Consider the following 17,267-nt stretch of genomic DNA (forward strand, 5'->3'; position numbering starts at 1 on the left):
AAAAAATTGTGTATAAATCAAAGGCTTTACAAAAATACAAACAATACATGAATGGCATTGGCAAGATTTTTTTTGTTTACTGCCTTTTAGTAAAATGAGCGAATAATGCTGAAACTTAAGTTTTACGAGTGAAAGCAACGACGTGAAAACAGAACAAGCTGTCGGCTGCAGCTTACGAGGAATAAGGAAGTATTTGCTCGCTAAATATCTTGTTTGCTGCTGATTTGTTACCGTTAATGCCGCACACAAATATCTAATTTTTATAAAGCCTTAATAACAGCATAGGGATATCTCATATTATTTGTATAAAAGGTAAGTTCTTTCGGTTGCTCTCTTCTTCAGAGGTTCCCACAGCGAGCAAACTCGGACAAAGCATGAACGATTTGCCAATTGTTTTACGTCAGATGTTCTTCCTGCTACAGCCTGGGCTCAAACCTGCAACCTCAGGATTACAAGACTGCAGCACTGACCACCAAGCCACCGCAGCTCCATCTTAAAGAATTTATATATTATATATATATATATATATAATTTATTTTTTGATTTATACTATTTCAAATTTAATATGAATATTTAAAATAAGGAGGTTATGTTTTCGGTCTGTCTGTGTACCAGATCACTCAAAAAGTTATGAACAGATTTTCAGGAAACTTTCAGGAAATGTCAAACACAGTGCAAGGAACAAGTGATTAAATTTTGATGGAGATCTGGTCAAAGTTCAGGGTCAAAGGTCAAGATCACAGATTAGTCCGTGCTCTACTTCTGCAGCTGTATACCAGGAATGTATAACTGTAAAACCTCCACAGCTGAACACCTCATGGGTCAAGGGGGATCACTGTTAAATTCAAGGTTCATAGGGTCAAAGGTCAACATCACAGGTAACCCCTTTGTTAAAAACCTGTCTCTGCTCCTACGTGACCCTTTTTGTTTCCTCCACCAAGGAAGTTGTGTTTTCCGTTGTGTTCTTTGGTTTGTCTGTCTGCAAAGATCAGGTAAAAACTAAAGAACAGATTTGGATGAAATGTTCAGGAAATGTTGGGGTTGTTACAAAAAACAACGGATTCAATTTTGGTGCTGATCCAGATTATGATACGGATGGAACTATTTTTTAATCACTATGTGGTCTTGGTGGAGGTTTCAGTTCTCTAAGTGCTTCTAGTATTTTTTGTTTTCATCTATTTTTTCGACTACATCCATGTCTGCCCTCCTCTCTGCTTCCTTGGTTTTCAGGGTTTCATAATCTTGCTTCTGCATTTCTCTCTCTTTAAAGCTTCGTAACCTCCGTCAGGCCCCGCTGCAACATGATCTCCCACAGTGTGGTACACCTCCTCCTTTTGCCCTTTCTTCAGCTCCTGGTACCCCCCATCTCCTCCTGATGCTCCCTCCACCCCCACAGTATGGTATTCTCCCTCTTTCATGTCCTCTTTCTTCAGTGCTTCGTATTCCCCGCCTTTCCTCTCTCTGCCGCCCGCTGCTTCCAGTTGGATGGTGTCATATTCGGGTTCTTTGTTGTCGCCGTGCCGCTTCTGCCTCACATCTTCGTAAAGTGGCTCTAAAAAATAGGATTATATGTGTTGGTGTATGTAAACAGTGGACTGAGACACGCAGCCAAAATGTTTAAAACCAGTTATTGACCTGAGCCGCGTCTCTTCCTGTACAACCAAATCAAAATCCCACAAACAACCAGGATGATCAATATGACAACAACTGAAATCGTCAGGACTGAACTGAAGCTGGATTCTGAAACACAAACATGAAACAGACTGGCAGCTTACACAAAACTGTCTATATATAAAATATATATAATATAATATATAATAACACACACACACACTCAAATAAATAAACAATTTTTGGTTTGTTATTCAGAGCTTTAACATGTTACAAAAATGCCAACAACAAAAACTAAAATTAAATAATTGTTGAATAATTACAAGCTGTACTTCTGAGCTAACAGGTCGGTCCTGTTTGGTGATGGGAGTTACTCACTGGTCACAGAGCGGCTCGGTAAAGTCCTCATGTTATGCATCACAGCTCTGCATCGATACGTCCCACTGCTGTCCAGGCTCTCGTTGGAGTCAAGCATCTTCCAGGAGTCCTCGGTCTTCTTGTAGTACCGGAACAACATGCTGCTGTCACACCGTGAACATGAGCAGCCCATGTTGTCAGACAGTTCTGCTCTGACTGGACTCGCTGAAGTGGGAGGAAAACGAGACGCCAGACGTGGAATTAAATGGATGACAGAAGGTCTCGTGTAGGGAAGCAGTCAGAGAATAATGGCTGGACGTTCCTACCATAGACGGGCACATCCTGGGTGTCAGAAGTGTCAGTGTGTGAGTTTGAAACAGTTTGATCTACATATTTGTAGGTTGCTTCACACTTATATGATCCCACTTCAGACTCTGTCATGGTTTGGATTTTGTGGCTTTCGGATCCCTGAACTGTCTCAAAGACTGAGTTCCCTTTATAAAAAACAGATTGGGAGATTTTATTTGTTCCCCAAACGAGACACTTCAGAGTCAGACTCTCTCCTGCTACTGCAGGCAGCGGGTACATCTCCATAGAGACTCTCTTATCTGTGAAAAAAAAATGTACATAAACAGATGACTTTTAACTAAATACATATAAAGAATTTAAAATGTTACGCAAAATAAAGAAAATGCAAAGTTATGTTTAAAACTGAGTCTAAATTTTTATGAATTTGCAAAGTTGCTTGTTTGATCAAAGATGAAACAAATTAAAAATAAATCTTTGATCTTTGATTTAAATCTATTCAAATGTCAGCCTTTGTCTGCTCTGCTGGGTTTTAACAGCAGTTTTCAACCTTTGCCTGCAGGTTCGAAAGTGTGCAGAAACTGTAAACACTGAACCTGAAGTTTACAAGACAAAATGACTTTTGAAATGTTTTTTAATTTGAAGTTATTATGCCAACCAAGTTCAGAACTTTTTTTTATATTAACTTTAAAGCAAATCAACATTCTTTAAAAGAATATCGATCCTACCTGAGGTCCTGATTATGACTTGGTTACTCCTGGATTCTCCCATCTCATTAAAGCACCAGAAAACGGTCTCCATAACATTCAGTTGCTTGGGTTGAAAGCTGAGACTCACAGGGTTGTCATTCACCTTCAGCTTGATCTTCTTGATCACCTCATTCCTCTTAACCCGGCAGACCCAACCCTTTAGACCCTCGTCGTTTTCAAGCTTCAGGATAACGGACATCTGCGTGCGCATCACCGGGTGGCCTGTCTTGATGGTGAGCGAGGCACTGGGAGCGTATTCTGCGTTCAGAAATAAATACATTGATGAGCAAAACATTTTTTTCTCAATAGCTTTCAACTCTTCAATATTTCTTAAATTCAAGCAGAACATTTACCAAGCACAGTGAGTGAAAGGTTGGCACTTCTTTTCCCATTGATCTCGCAGCTATAGGAGCCTGAGTCCTTTGGTTCAGCAGCCGCTATCTTCAGAGTTTTATCTTTTGACTTTAGCACTTTGTCGTTTAAGTACCAAGTGACTTCTCCAGTGGAGCTTCCAGAACATGTCAGGAAAAGTAAGTCTCCAGGAAAGACCTGCTTCAGGTCGGGTAACATGGAGACTGAAAGGCAGAGGGACAGAGACATGAGACACACTTGCTGTTGTGGGATTAGACCTGAAAAGACTGAACTGAAATATGGCAACAAGGACCTTTGGAAGAAGGATAAATACTGACCGGTTGGGGTTTGCTGACATCTTATCAGAGGCAGAAATGCTGTAACAGCAACAACAGAAAGTTATAAATGATAATAACTGAAAGTGTTGATTTTTATAAACTTTAGATATTCAAAACCTTTAAGATGGCAAAAATAGTAAATAAAAAAAATCCTGTTTTTGCCTCTGTCTGCGTGTGTGCATGTGTGCTTATGTCTGTTTGTTAGCAAAATATCTCATAAACCACTGGACAGTTTTTAATGAAACTCTCTGAAAGTAATAAATAAATAAATGGACATCTACAGCTGATTAACTTTTGGAGTCAAAACAATTCAATATGACCGTCACGGCTAATCAATATTAGCGAACACAAAAATGACTATAACTCAGTCAAACGTGCACATATTGAGCTAAACTAGGGTGTGGCAGTAGCTGAGAAGTATTCACAACACATTCTCTGAGATCTTGTGATAAAGCATGATTTAACACTATACGTTAATTTCAAAGTTCAACAAAAACGGCTACAACTTTCTTAACATAAGATGATCCAGACCCTGTGTGGATTAGAGAAAATGCACCATAAATTCAAACTTGTGCACCTGATTTTTGCCTAAGTTGCATGCTGTATAATCATGCCATGCTTCAAATGAATCATTAAAAATCACTAAATATATCTGACATTCATGCAATGATGGATGTAAACTTCTGACTGCAACTGTATATTGTTTGAGACACCACAACATGAGTAATGCAACAAAGAGTCATACATAAGACAGAAAAGTCCTGTTAGGAGAACTATTCATTAACAGCATAACTGTAATTAAAAATAGAAAAGGAAAACAAAAAAAAAAGCTTTGCAGTCACCCACTCCAGATCATCCAGTGGTTCATGGCTTCATGCTTCACTGGATCCTTCTTACCTGCCAGGAGCAGCAGCTGTTTTCCTCCCGCCATCCCCCGAGGTAACACAGAGAGAGACGACGCGTAAACTCAGACACCGAAAGTGACCAGATACAAAACGTGTGAGTCAGATATTATTCTGTCCCATTAAGGAAGCAATGTAGCAATGGAGGGAGGGAGGGGGGGCTAAAGCAACCACAAAAAGGGCTGCGAAAGAAAAACCTAAACTTTCTGCAAACTTCAGTACATTTCCCCTCTTTTCCTGGATTTCTCTATTATTTCTCTTTTTTGTTTCCAAGCAAGAAAAGTCACCAAACTAATTCAGGTTTTGGGGCATGGGGTGGGGGTGGGGGTGGGGGTGTTGTTTGCTCAAAGCTGCCCCAAAGCTAAGATCGTTCAGCGTACAAGCTATAAAGCTCTTAGTCAATAAAGTTTTAAAAGAACCCCCCCCCCTCATATTTACTCATTCACACCTATATCACCACTAAAAAGGTTTCAAGTATCCATGAGAAAGAACCAGACTGTTAACTTTGTCATGTAGAGAACTGATCTGAACTCCTTCTGTCCACATAACTCGCTAAATTCATCATCACCAAACTTTCCTGTCAACTCTGGTTGATGCTTCTGGGACTTTCCAAAGAAAATCTACCAAGAAGGGACATTAATAAACTCATGACACTCTTATGAGTGACCTAATGGCAATGATTATGCAACTTTGCAGTGCATTGAGATATTTATTGTCCACTACCAAAAAGGCAAGGTGAAAGGAGACAATTGTGTCTGTGTGTGTGTGTGTGTGGGTGTGTGAGTGTGCGTGTGTGTGTGTGCCTGTCTATCTCACGGCCCACTGAAGGAATTTAAGGAACACTTTCAGGAAGTAATCACTGGGTGTGCGTCTACGACTGATTTTACTTTGGCGTCAGTTCAAGACAGTTGATCCACACGAACGAACACAAAAATGGCTACAACTCCGTCAGTTTTACAGACACTGAGCTAAGATGTGATGTGGTAGTAGCTGTGAGTCATGCACAACTCATAAAACACATAATCTGAGCTTGACATCCAGTGATTTTGCACAAGATTGTGCAAAACCTTATTTAACCAAAACGGCTTCAGCTCCATCGCTGCTCATCATAAGATAAACTTAGTATTAAAGTCATGATGCATGGGCCTGAAAGGCGGCGGGTGATATGCATTCCTTCAAGAAACGCTGTAGGCCTTTACTCACATGAAGTTTTCACAAAACTAAAAAGCAGTCAGTGATCACTTTGTGGCAAATTGAGAAAGATGATTTCCTTTTTAAACTTAACTTAAATTTTCACTTCCTTTTATTGTTAGAAAATGCCTCACATCTTTAAAAAAATAACACCATAGTGACAAAACATTTTATGTAAGACCCCCTCTCACATGGGGGAGATTTAAAAGATTATACTGCAGCTTTTTATAAACATTTAGAGGTGCGTCTGTATGCCAAGTTATTTCTACATGTGCTTCAGCATTTTGTAATGTGTAAAAAGCGCAGGCACCTCTGAGAAAGTTCCTCTTTCTGATGTGTTTCTGTTTTATTCATGGAACTAAAAGGTTTTTTTCTGTTCCACTTATGGTCAAATGTGCCCTGTGGTGGCTGCGTTTTTCTGAGAAGTGAGAATTCAAACCTCCACCAATCAATGAGCCCTGAGGCGTCACCAGATCAAACATGTTGGTGGTGGTTTTGGGTGCAAAGAGGTGAAGGGTGTTAATGGGTCTGAAAGTCAGAAAGAAACAAAGAAGATTTACAACAGCCACATACTGCATATCTGCCCACCAAGAATCAATTTTAAACAGTGTATCGTCAGTAAAAATGTTTTTTTTTTTCCAGATGGGGAACTATGTATGTCATGTCAGGACACGGTGGGTTAAATGTGATAAATACGAGGGGACAGTCGGAACATTTTCAGAACCAAACCTAAACCCATATGGTCAGCAGCTTCCGCTTATTCTGCAATGTGGTGTGAAAGAAGAACCAACTAAAAATGTAAAGAAGGTTAGTTTGTCTTAGAAAGAACTGTGAGAAAACAAGTGTTTGGTTTGTATTTTACTATTTTGTTTCCATGCAATAAAAAAACAAAACACGCTGGTGTCACAACAGAAAATAAAATAAAATCCTTCTTTATGGAACAAAAGTTTTCAAGATGTTTTGCATTTTTCTTCTTCGTTAAAAGAAAAAAAAGGATTATGAGAACCTGTTTAGTTTTTGGCTTTTTTTGTTGTTGTTGTTTGCTGTTTTTAATTTTTTTTTAAATTTTCTTTTCTTTCTAAGTTAAACAAAAATAATTGAAGTGGTCAAAGTTACCCGGAACAACCACCAGAGTCCAACATTGCATCCGTTTCTGTTTTAAAAGCCCGACGTCTGATGGAGACCCAAGTGCAAAAAGCGGCTCCAGGAAGCATGAGTTTCCCACTCTACGACATTCTGAAGGGGAAATAGGAAATAAGCTAAGCCTATCTGGAGCCCAACAAATTTACGATTAGCAGTTTGATAAAACAATGACTTGGAACCTATTAACCTTTTTGTAACTTTGGTTACAATTATAAATAAGATGTCACCTTGCTGCAAATCCATCGACTCCTTTATGATTTTGTATCATGGGACTTCTAATACCCGCTGAACTAAAAGTCAAATAACTGCAGATAAATTTATATTTGCAGCACAAACATGTATAAATTGAAGAATCAAAGCACTGTTGCATTGGTTGAGTAACGTGAACATAAAGTTGGCTTGCACTTAAAACACATTAGTGTTTCAAACCTTATAAGAAAGCTTTACTTTATTTTTGCTCCTCAGCTTTAAACCTTTTCACTCTCTATTAGCAGTTTGTTTTCTCTTTGCTTCTGGCTCTGCTTCACCTGCAGCAAAGTATAGCTGCGTGCATTAAAACATGCAACAAAAATTAAAAATAAAACAAAAAGAAAACATCCAGCATATTCTTAGTTCTGTAAGCCCCATCTGCTCGTGACCCATTTGTCTCTCCTTGTGTTTGGGATTAGAGGGGTTAACACAGAACGCAGGATGGAAGCCCCTTTTTTTTCCTCAGAAAAGGGACAAGAAGCTCAAAGATGGGATGAAAGTGAGGCAACTATGCAGCAGAGCAATAATGAACATGAGCACCTACAAGAGCTCTCATCAAATGTTACGCTGCAGATAAAGTGGCGTCCTCAACAGGCTGGATGTGGTCGGATTCATCTACAGCTCCTCTTAAAGGGAAGCAGAGTGGACTACTGTGCACATTAAGGTATTTAAGGCAGCTTTTCTTCATCTGTCCTTCTCTGTGATGACGAGGCAATAAAACGAGCTGGAGGACAGTTTTTCATTTACACTCTATAAAAGTATAAATTATATTTGCTGCAGCAAAGACACTATACAACCCAATTAGTACTGTTGCACATTTCCATTATATTCTGCTTCCTGAAGTGATTTGTTCATTATGTTGTTTTGTTATTGTTATTGTTTGCCGCCTCACATGTTGGGGTTTTGAAAAATTGAATCCACTTTAAAAAAAATACCAAAAAAGCAAAGAAAAAAATTAACTGTAGAATTGATGGTGAAAAAGCCTTCGGGCAGCTGTGGTCACCAGAATTTCACAGTAAAAAAAAGGAAAACAAATAAACAAAAACAACAATGTATGTACAGTATGGCAGGGCTATTCAACTGGGGGCCTGGGGGCCACATCTGGCCCACTGCAGGATTATACTGTACAATTATTTAGTTAATTTAATTTAAAAGTAGATTTTACAACAGAAAAAAAAATCCATAAGAGAAACATTTAAAAAATCTGAAATGACAAATAGGAAAGTGGAACAGTGGAACAGGGGTTTGAGCTGTCGCCTCCCAGCAAGAAGGTTGCAGGATTGATTCCCAGCCTGGGACCTTTCTGGGTCCCAGGCTGGGACATGTTCTCCCTGTGCTGACCTGGGTTTCCTCCCACAGACCAAAAACATGCCTGGTAATTGGTAACTCTAAAACTGTCCCTAGGTGTAAATGGTTGTTTGTCTCGATTGTCTCTGTGTGTCCCTCTCATAGACTTGCGACCTGTCCAGGGTGTCCACTGCCTGTCACTCAGTGACTGCAGCTCCCCGCGACCCAGAATGGAGAAGTGGGTAAAGAAAATGGATGGATGGATGGATGGATGGATGGATAACCATTTTGTATTTTAAACTTCAAATTAACAGTAACTTTTACTGGAAATACTGCAAAAACATATATGACACAGTCCAGTAAAAACTGTTTAATTTACAATTCAACCTGGAGAGACTCACACAGAGAAAAGCTGCAATTAAATATTTTTATTGGACATGAAAGACATAAGATTTTGGCGCTCGTACTCCGGCAGAAGACGTGAGTGCTGCATAGCATTAAGCTTGGACGAGAAGCTTAGCATGAGGATTAGAGGCGTCTTCCCCGGGCTGGACACTGGTGGTGGAGGTCGAAGAGAGGAAGGAAGCTTGAAGGAGCTGGGAAAATGGCGGTGGAGAAGGGGTGGAGGTGGGTTTAAGTTCGGCTGGTGAACAGATGAAGCCATGATGCTAGTCCTTTTAAACGAAGGCTTGCTCGCTGATTGGTTAAGACGGAGGCATGGTCTGGTGCTGATAGGCTGCAGTGGAAGTGCGTGACGCAGCAATTGGATGATGCAGGTGAGGCTGAGGCAGGTCTTCCAGTTTGAATTTACACCTAGGCTCCATTAAAACACCTGCAGCTGTGGTTGCCAGAATCTTACTGTAAAAACTACAATGACTGTGTGTTACAGTGGGATATAAAGAGGAAAAATAAGGTTTCAGTCTAGTTTTGGTTTTCATAGATCTCTAAGTTTTACCCAGTGGGTCACAGATGGTGATGCGGTGAGACGTTGAGCTTGCTGCAAACAAACAGGCTTTACCAGGATTCATGAGGACTTCACTGCCAAGACTTTAAACTATGTCACCGTTAGACCAAACTTTGCATATTTGCGTTCGTTTCCCTCTTCGGGGTTTTATCGGAATCTTGCGATTCCTGTAAATAATAAAACCTATTTTTAACTGAGTGACACATTTTAGCTCACCTAGAACTCCTTCAGCCTCGGTTTTCATCAGGCTAGGAAGTGACCTACATTTCTGTCTTATTCTGTGAAGGTCAAATAAACTTTACTCTTTATCGTTTCGATTGTTATTGAAAGACAGCATTTATTACAAGAGACCAGGGGTTTGTGTTGCTTTTTTAAGTTCTTTTATTTCATTAAAAATATATGTTTACATAGATTTAGGCTCCAAAACTACTAGCCTAATTGTCAGATCCATCCATTTTCTATCTCCAGCAGTCACAAGGCAAAAAGCGAGGTACATCACTGTGTTACAGCTTAGATTAAAGTCTTCCCTTTCACTTTGGTACATATTTTACAAGCCACTTATTTCTGTTGCGGCAAGCTTCATCTTTTCAGCGTTTTTGTGAACCTAATAGGTCTCAACTACGCGTCTCTGTGTGACAAGCTGGGAGCTGGCAGCTGCACCTCAGGTGAGTTAATGAACCCTTTGAGCACTTCTGAAAGCTGATGCAGGTAGAATATAATATCCTGCAGCCCAGTCAAACGTCGTGAAATTCACCAATTATTTTTATCGCACTTTTCCACTGAATAGACTGCAGGCGTAACAATCGCTTCTTATTGACCCATCGGCACTGGCCTGTAGGGGAAAATTCAAAGTTTTTCAGCGTTTGAGGCAAATAGTCTGAAATGTGTCAGAACTGTCAGAAAAAGAGGTAAAAGATCTTGGGTGCCTTTTGACAAACTTTAGACCAATTCTGCAGCTGTATCAATGTAAATAAATGCTTACAGGGCTAATTTTTCCTCTTTGTAAACTAATCTTTTGTTTGCTGATGAAAATCTCACACCATTTAAATATGGGTCAATGTCCAAACCCAACCACAGCTTTGCAACAGATGGTATTAAGATTGTTTTCTCAGATCCCAGTGCAGATGTGTAACACACCTTCTACACCTTCAAAATATGGAATAAATACCCACTGCTGATGAAGAAAAAAGCCTCATTAGGAGAAATATTATGATCCTTAACAAAAACCCTCAGAAATGAGAGCAGCATTTCTTGAATGAATGCATATCGCCCATCAGCCTGCATTCCAAAGTTTTAAACGAGTATGTTTGTCAGGATCTGTATTCATGTTTTCCTTCTTTGACCTATTTTGCAGTGGTCCCTGTTTAATTTTGTTTCTTGGTCTTCATGTTCATGTATTCCTCTGTGTCTGAGTGTTTCAGTTCTCTCTGGCCCCGCCCACTCTCACCTGTCCCACCAGGTGATTGTCATTCTAGTTCATTAGTCGTCCCTTTATATTCTGTTCTTCCCTGCTGCTCTTCAGTTGGGCGTTATCAGCTCCTTGCTTGGGTTGTTCCTGCCTTGTGTTCCCTGTAGTCTGCTGTTTTGTAAGTACTCTTGCTCAATGCCGTGTCAGCGGTTTCTTTAATAAAAGTAATTTAAGTTTTGATCCACAAGTCTGCCTGCATTCTGGGTTCCAACCTACACTACAAACCTGACAATGTTCTGTGATTTCATTGCTACGTTTAGTGACTACAACACTGTATTTTAGTTCTATATGTGTAAAAACTGAGTTCAAGCTGATTTTCATCTTCAATCGAGTTGACTCCAAAGTTAATCAGTTGTAGATGTACAGCCAATTACTTTCTGAGAGTGTTTCATGGATGTCTGATCATGTTATTTTGCGAACACATAATTACATGATCACCCGCCTCTCATGATGGCAGATGGCAGAAAAAAAAAATTACCTTTTTAAAGTTATGAAAATTGTAACAGGTTTTAGCAACAAAAGCCAAAGATTTGGGGTTTGTCTTGTTTCTTGGTTTATTTTGTTATTATGTGTTCTGGTTTTGTCTTTGTTGTACCTTGTCATTATTCTTACACTCCTCCTCTGTCTGCACTTGTTTACTTGCCACGCCCATCTCCACCTGCCTTCACTTGTAATCACTCACCCGTGCCCACTTCTCATAATTATTTCTCTGTCTTTAAAACCTGGTCAGTTTCTCCATTCCCTCGCCAGTTCATTCTCTCAGGTATGTCCATGTATTGTTGTTTTCGTCCATGGATCCTCCTTGCCTTGTCTCGCCTCACCTTGCCATTCTTAGATTTTTGATATTGTTTGTGTTGCTGCCACGTCAGCCCTTTATTTTCTTGATTTGTTATTTAAATAAATCAGTTTTTATTTTACAGATGAGTCTGCATATTGGGTTCGCCACACTCTCACCACATTATGACAAAAGATTTATTTCTGAAACATTTTCTATTTAGTTTCCTAAAACACAACAAAGATACGCTGTGATTATTTAGCATACCGTCAGCGGTACAAAATACACTCGTCAGAAAATTGTCAGAGTATCAAAATCTAAAACATGAGTTTCCTCACACAACAATCCTGAATACATGTGTCTGGAGTTGGAGCACAGACACGGTTTTCACAAAGGGCTCACCTGTGACCTTGTCATTTGACCCTGTGATTGTGAAATTAATAGGGATCATCCTCGACCAATGACATGTCCAACTGTACAGTTCGACATTCCTACATTACACGGTTGCAGAGTTGGAGCACGGACAAGAAACTGTCCACAATTGGCCATACCAGAATATGACCCGTCTCATGATGGACTTTCTCACAGATAGCTCCTCTCAAAAATGACAGTTGAAGCTGATTGTTAGTGTAAAAATTGTATTTAATTTGGTGTTGCAGGAAAACATCCTGCAGTTATTATTTTATTTTTTAAAGGAAGTAATGTTACTTTTTTCAAAAGAGATGTGGCGTGAGCACTTTGAGCTTTTTAGGTTAGAAATGTGAAAACTAAATAAATCAGCTCAGAGCACTTTAATCATCTCTACATTGTGCACCATATGCTTCTTTGAAAGTCAATTTTCTATTTTTTTTTTAACCACAGCATTCAGCACCCTCCAAGTTGACCTTGTATGTTCTGTATGCATAAAGAAGCTCATAAACTGCAGCTCCTGGTACTGAAAATAATTAGACGGTTGGTGCATTTTTCATGTGTCGTTAAAGGATGTAGTCATCTAAAAAAAACATGCAAAACTGAAACATTTCCTCAGCAAAGTTTTCTAATTTTATTTTTTAGGAAGATCAAATAAAAAGGTGTCTCTCAAGAAAGTATCTCAAAAATAGGATGAGTCTCAAGAAATAAAATAACTGACTCGAGATCACAAATCAAGAGCCATATGATGAAAAACCCATTTTATCGCCCCCTGATGAAGTGTTTGTTTATCTGTCTGTTAGCAAAATATCCCATGAACCAGTGGACAGATTCTTATGACACGTCCAGAAAATAAATATTGGGTGTCCATCTACAACTGATTAACCTTTGGACTCGATCCAATTCAACGTGGCTGCTACAGGTCATCAACATTAGCCAACACAAAAATGCCTCTAACTCAGTCAGTTTCACAGATGTTGAGCTAGTTTCCTGTTGTTGTAGTAGCAGCCGAGGATCATCCTCAACATATACTTTGAGTGTTACTAATTGCACAACAAATTTGCTTAAAACTTTAGTATTAACTCCTAAAGTCAACACTGTCTGTCCGTTAGCAAAATATTTCATGAAAGACTGGTCTGATTTTAATGAAACTTTCAGTAACTAATGTCCATCTACAGCTGATTAACTTTTGAAGCCAACCCAGTTCAAGAGAGCTGCCATAAGTGATGGACCTTAACCAACACAAAAATGGCTATAACTCATACCTGTTTACAGATATTGAACTAAAATTGGGTGTGGTAGAAGCTGGGAGAGACCTCACAATAATGCATGAATATTACATATAAGGTCATTTACCAGGTTTTATCCACAACAGCTGCAGTGCAACTTTGTCATTTCTCAACATGAGTTGATTTGAGTAAAACATTTTGGCACAAAAGCTGGCGGGCAATATGCATTTTGTCAAGGTATGCTAGGGCTTTAATTTACTACTCAAAAATGAATTTATGGAAAGAGTCCAATCATATTTTTTTGCATTTTAATGATGATCTGGAAGCATTAATGAGACAGTTGGAAACATTGAGTGGTCAGCTCCATCCCCTGTGTGTGTGTGTGTGTGTATGTGTATGTGTATGTGTATGTGTGTGTGTGTGTGTGTGTGTGTGTGTGTGTGTGTGTGTGTGTGTAAAGGTGGGAATCACATCAGAAGACAAGAGCATTTGATTGATGAGAGGCTGAAATAATGAGCAAGACTCTGTGGTGGAGCAGTGGCAGAGGGAAATGAAGAAAATTGGAGCTAATTGAAACAAAGAGCACTTGGGTTCAGGAAAAAAGAAAGAAAGACAGAACAGGAGGGAAAGCGACAGATGAGTGATGAAGAGTCTGCACGTGAAGAGTAAAGAGAGCGAAGCTGAGGGATCAGTCTACCAGCTAAAGTGAGGCAGGGAGAGAGCCTGGATGTATGAGATGGAGACGGAGAGAGAGGGAGAGAGCAGCTACACCAGGAGCTGGAGGAAAAAACAGAAAGAGACGCTGCACAATCCAGTAGCTCAGGCTGCCTCACTCTAGGCAGGAAAATGTTCTTCTGAAACAAGGAAGAAGAAAAAGAAGCTTCTCTTAAATATCCTAATCTGTATTTTATCAGCTGGATCAGTCAGTCAGCTTTTAAAGTCCTGCTCTTGTTTTTTTTTTTTTGTTTTTTTTTTCCTGGTACATCAAGGAGGTCACTGCGGATATGAAAGGGAGCAACACTGGCAGAACTGCAGACTGAAAGGTATTTACTTTTTTGTGTTGGTCTAATGTTAGTTGGAATTAACCCAAAGATTTGTGTGCATTTCACAGCTTCACATAGATACGTTCAGGGAAGGAGGAAATTATCAAAAGCATTTTTCTTTTTCCTTTCAAAAAAAAAAAAAAAAGAAGCCACTGAAACTGAGCAACTGAGCAGGAGGAGGGGCAAACGTCCTCTGAGGTCTTTTTCCACATGTTTTATGTAGGTGTGGAGGAAGAACAAAGTGGGACAAGGAGGAAAGATCAGAAAATCTTCTCAGAAAACTCTATTAATAGTGGGTTTTTTTTCTTTACTCCAGAGCAGTTCCACTGTTGAAAGCAAATTACCAGTGCACTAGACCCAGAGGAGGGTGATGCTGGTGAAGTTGATTTTGATTTTACAGCCATAATTAAGCTCAGAGTAGAGCTGCAGCTCCTTCTCATCAAAAGGAGTCAGTTGAGGTGGTTCAGGTATCTGATTAGGATGCTTCCTGGATGCCTTCCTTTGGCATGTCCCACTGGGAAGAGACCTAGAACTTGCCGGAGGGATTATGTATCCTCTCTGGTCTGGGAATGCCTTGGGATCCACCAGGAGGAGCTGGAGAGCATCGCTGGTGAGAAGGGAGGTCTGGGTTTCTCTCCTGGACCTGTTGCCTCCACAACCCGAACACTGATAAGCAGTAGAAAATGGATAGATAATTAAATTTCCGAGACTAGTTAGAACCCTGCTCCGTGCAGATTACTCCGTGTTCATTATGAACCATAACTGTACTTTTCACTTTTGTACAACTGCTTCTCGCTGCAACAAAGTAGGTTATGACCTGCTGTTTGGCAGTGATACACGCGAGGATGAAATAAAGGAAATGATTTATGAAAAAAAAAAGATTTAAAATAGGGGAGGGGGAGAGTTTGAGAGGAAGAAAAAAGGCTTCACGGTTACATGATTTCGATGTTAATTCAACTCAGACGGTTACAGAGGCGATGTGCAGTTCAAAGTGAAAAAAAGGTGCAGAAATGGAAAAGGTGAGACGAATCAAACGGGAGCTCATCAACACCTTCGTTTCACACACTTCTTTCAGCTGTGACGTGTCAAAAAGTGTCGCCTGATCGGGGTGTTTATGTTGCCGACTGATGGAGAGAAAGGTGGAAACCTCTCGAAGCTCCCCAGGAGAAAAGCCTCGCGCACACATTCAGCTGCTGACATGAATCCAGTTTGGGCCTGACAGGAAAGGAAAATAAAAATACAAATAAAACAGGGTCTTAGAGTTAGTTTTGTGCAGCAGTGGTGTGTCCACGCTCCCTGCTCTTTCATCCTGTAAAACATAATTGACTGAGTTTCTTAAGACCCGCCTGACACATTTTGAAGCAACGGCTGCTGTAAAAGCAGATTTTCTACCGCAGAATTGTACCCCAGGGAATAAATCTGAGAGAAAAAAAAAAAAAAAGGAGGCAGAAACAAACAAACTGGGCAATTTAGAGCTAAGTAGACACAAAGATTAATGGCTTCTTTACAACTCAGAACAATTGATCATAATGGAACAAGCGGAGCGAACATGGTGGAGAGGAGCTGAGAGAGAATGCCATGTGGTAGACGCTGAACTGGTCAGAGACGGGCCTCCTGAAGTGTCAGTGGAGACGTAGGTCGTCCAGAACGTTTCCACCTCGGCTGTCGTCTCACTTTCCCTGCAGCCTGTCATGTCTCGGGCTGATCCTTCTTGCCCGTTCCTGTTCTCCTCTTGTGTCAATAAATGGGCCGGTCAGAACTGCAGATGTGTCAGCTCTACAGTATGTGGTCCACCAGCTCTCCAGGGCTTGGTGCAGAGACAGAGTGGGACATGGAGGACAGATGTGGTGGGGGGCGGGGGGAAATATCTCCAGTGACAGCTCGCTGCTGAGGAAGAGCTCAGCTCGACTCCATTAGCTGCTACTGTAGTCATAAAGGAAAGATGCAAAACCCACAAAAAATATTCCATAAATTAGTCCCGCGGGAATCTGAAAATGGGATTTAACTGTGAAAAACTGATTTATAAGCAAAAACCGAGTATATGTGAGGTTATGAAAAACAGCAAAATGGGCGCAAAGAGATAACATCCATCCTTAAACTTAAACAATTTAAAAAAAAAAAACAACAACCTTGAGGTAAATATTTCTTTAAACAAATGTTATTACCTGATACGGTTTCTAATACGCTTCCCAACTGTTTGTGACGGCCTCCCATAGTTTATAGCATTTATTAATTATAAAAGCCCTGACTGTGCAGGTTTTGCATTATTACATATGGAAAGTGTGTTTTCCTGGGGGTGGAGGGAATGCCTTAAGCCATAAAAATAGAAGCGAGCCAACCGCAAGACTTTATGAAGAACTGAAACACTGTTTTAAGTTCTCGACGCAACCGCAGACTAATAAGTTTTAATGCACCAAAGAACAAGAGGTTTACTGGAAGCACACAAGTTGCAGTTTTGATGTGAAGTTGAAGTGAAAACGTCTCGACTCTGCAGCCTCACTGTTTCAGTTGTTCGGTCATTCTTGGGTCACCTCAGATCTGACCGAGTGCAGGCAGAAACGCGCTTTAAAAAATAATGCTGTTCAATATAAACACCCTGGAAAAAAATGTATTCTGTGAATATTTAAAGTCATATTTAAAGAGATATTCCAACTATTCTGAAGTGGGTTTGGAAGAAAAACTTAAGAACAACTAGAGAAATTGCATTTTCTGCAAAGAGTGCTGAATGACTGCTGAAGAAGCTGAAGCTTGTTAAAGCTAAAAGAAGCAGAACACAAGCTAAAAGAGGCAAAATGCTAGTTACCAGGCAAAAGCAGTAAAACCCCAGCTTAAAGATAAAAGTATAAAAGGGTTATCTATAAGCTAAAAGTAGCAAAACACTGGTTAAAAGCCACAG

At 40.0% G+C, this 17,267-nt stretch overlaps 2 protein-coding genes across 3 annotated transcripts in view; one reads left to right on the forward strand and one right to left on the reverse strand.

The window, feature by feature from the left end:
- Positions 1–1,144: 1,144 nt before the first annotated feature.
- On the reverse strand, positions 1,145–4,727 carry LOC108237157. Of its 2 annotated transcripts, XM_017418385.3 has the most exons (8): positions 4,610–4,727; positions 3,713–3,751; positions 3,377–3,598; positions 3,003–3,281; positions 2,295–2,576; positions 1,990–2,193; positions 1,636–1,740; positions 1,145–1,552 (listed from the first exon to the last, which is right to left on the reverse strand). In XM_017418385.3, the coding sequence occupies exons 1-8, from the start codon at positions 4,641–4,643 to the stop codon at positions 1,227–1,229; spliced, it is 1,491 nt and encodes a 496-aa protein (XP_017273874.1). In that variant the 5' UTR covers positions 4,644–4,727; the 3' UTR covers positions 1,145–1,226. The 2 variants fall into 2 exon arrangements, with proteins under 2 accessions (XP_017273874.1, XP_037836562.1); XM_037980634.1 differs by lacking the exon at positions 1,636–1,740.
- A 9,103-nt stretch (positions 4,728–13,830) lies between these two features.
- Positions 13,831–17,267, forward strand: part of LOC108237215 (SH3 and multiple ankyrin repeat domains protein 1) — a 46,553-nt gene continuing 43,116 nt past the window's right edge. Inside the window, exon 1 of the mRNA XM_037981027.1 lies at positions 13,831–14,371. The gene's annotated coding sequence lies outside the window, so the exon portion shown is untranslated. The remainder of the gene's footprint in view (positions 14,372–17,267) is intronic.

Source organism: Kryptolebias marmoratus, linkage group LG17, assembly GCF_001649575.2.
Source record: "Kryptolebias marmoratus isolate JLee-2015 linkage group LG17, ASM164957v2, whole genome shotgun sequence".
NCBI classification, from domain to species: domain Eukaryota; kingdom Metazoa; phylum Chordata; class Actinopteri; order Cyprinodontiformes; family Rivulidae; genus Kryptolebias; species Kryptolebias marmoratus.

Excerpts from the sequence above, each read along its gene's own strand:
- LOC108237157 (XM_017418385.3), bottom strand. The coding sequence starts at position 4,643 with ATGGCGGGAGGAAAACAGCTGCTGCTCCTGGCAG. Across the intron at positions 3,752-4,609 it reads ACAGCTGCTGCTCCTGGCAG|CATTTCTGCCTCTGATAAGA; the intron begins GTAAGAAGGATC and ends TTGCTGTTACAG. Across the intron at positions 1,741-1,989 it reads ACCGAGCCGCTCTGTGACCA|AATCCAGCTTCAGTTCAGTC; the intron begins GTGAGTAACTCC and ends TTTGTGTTTCAG.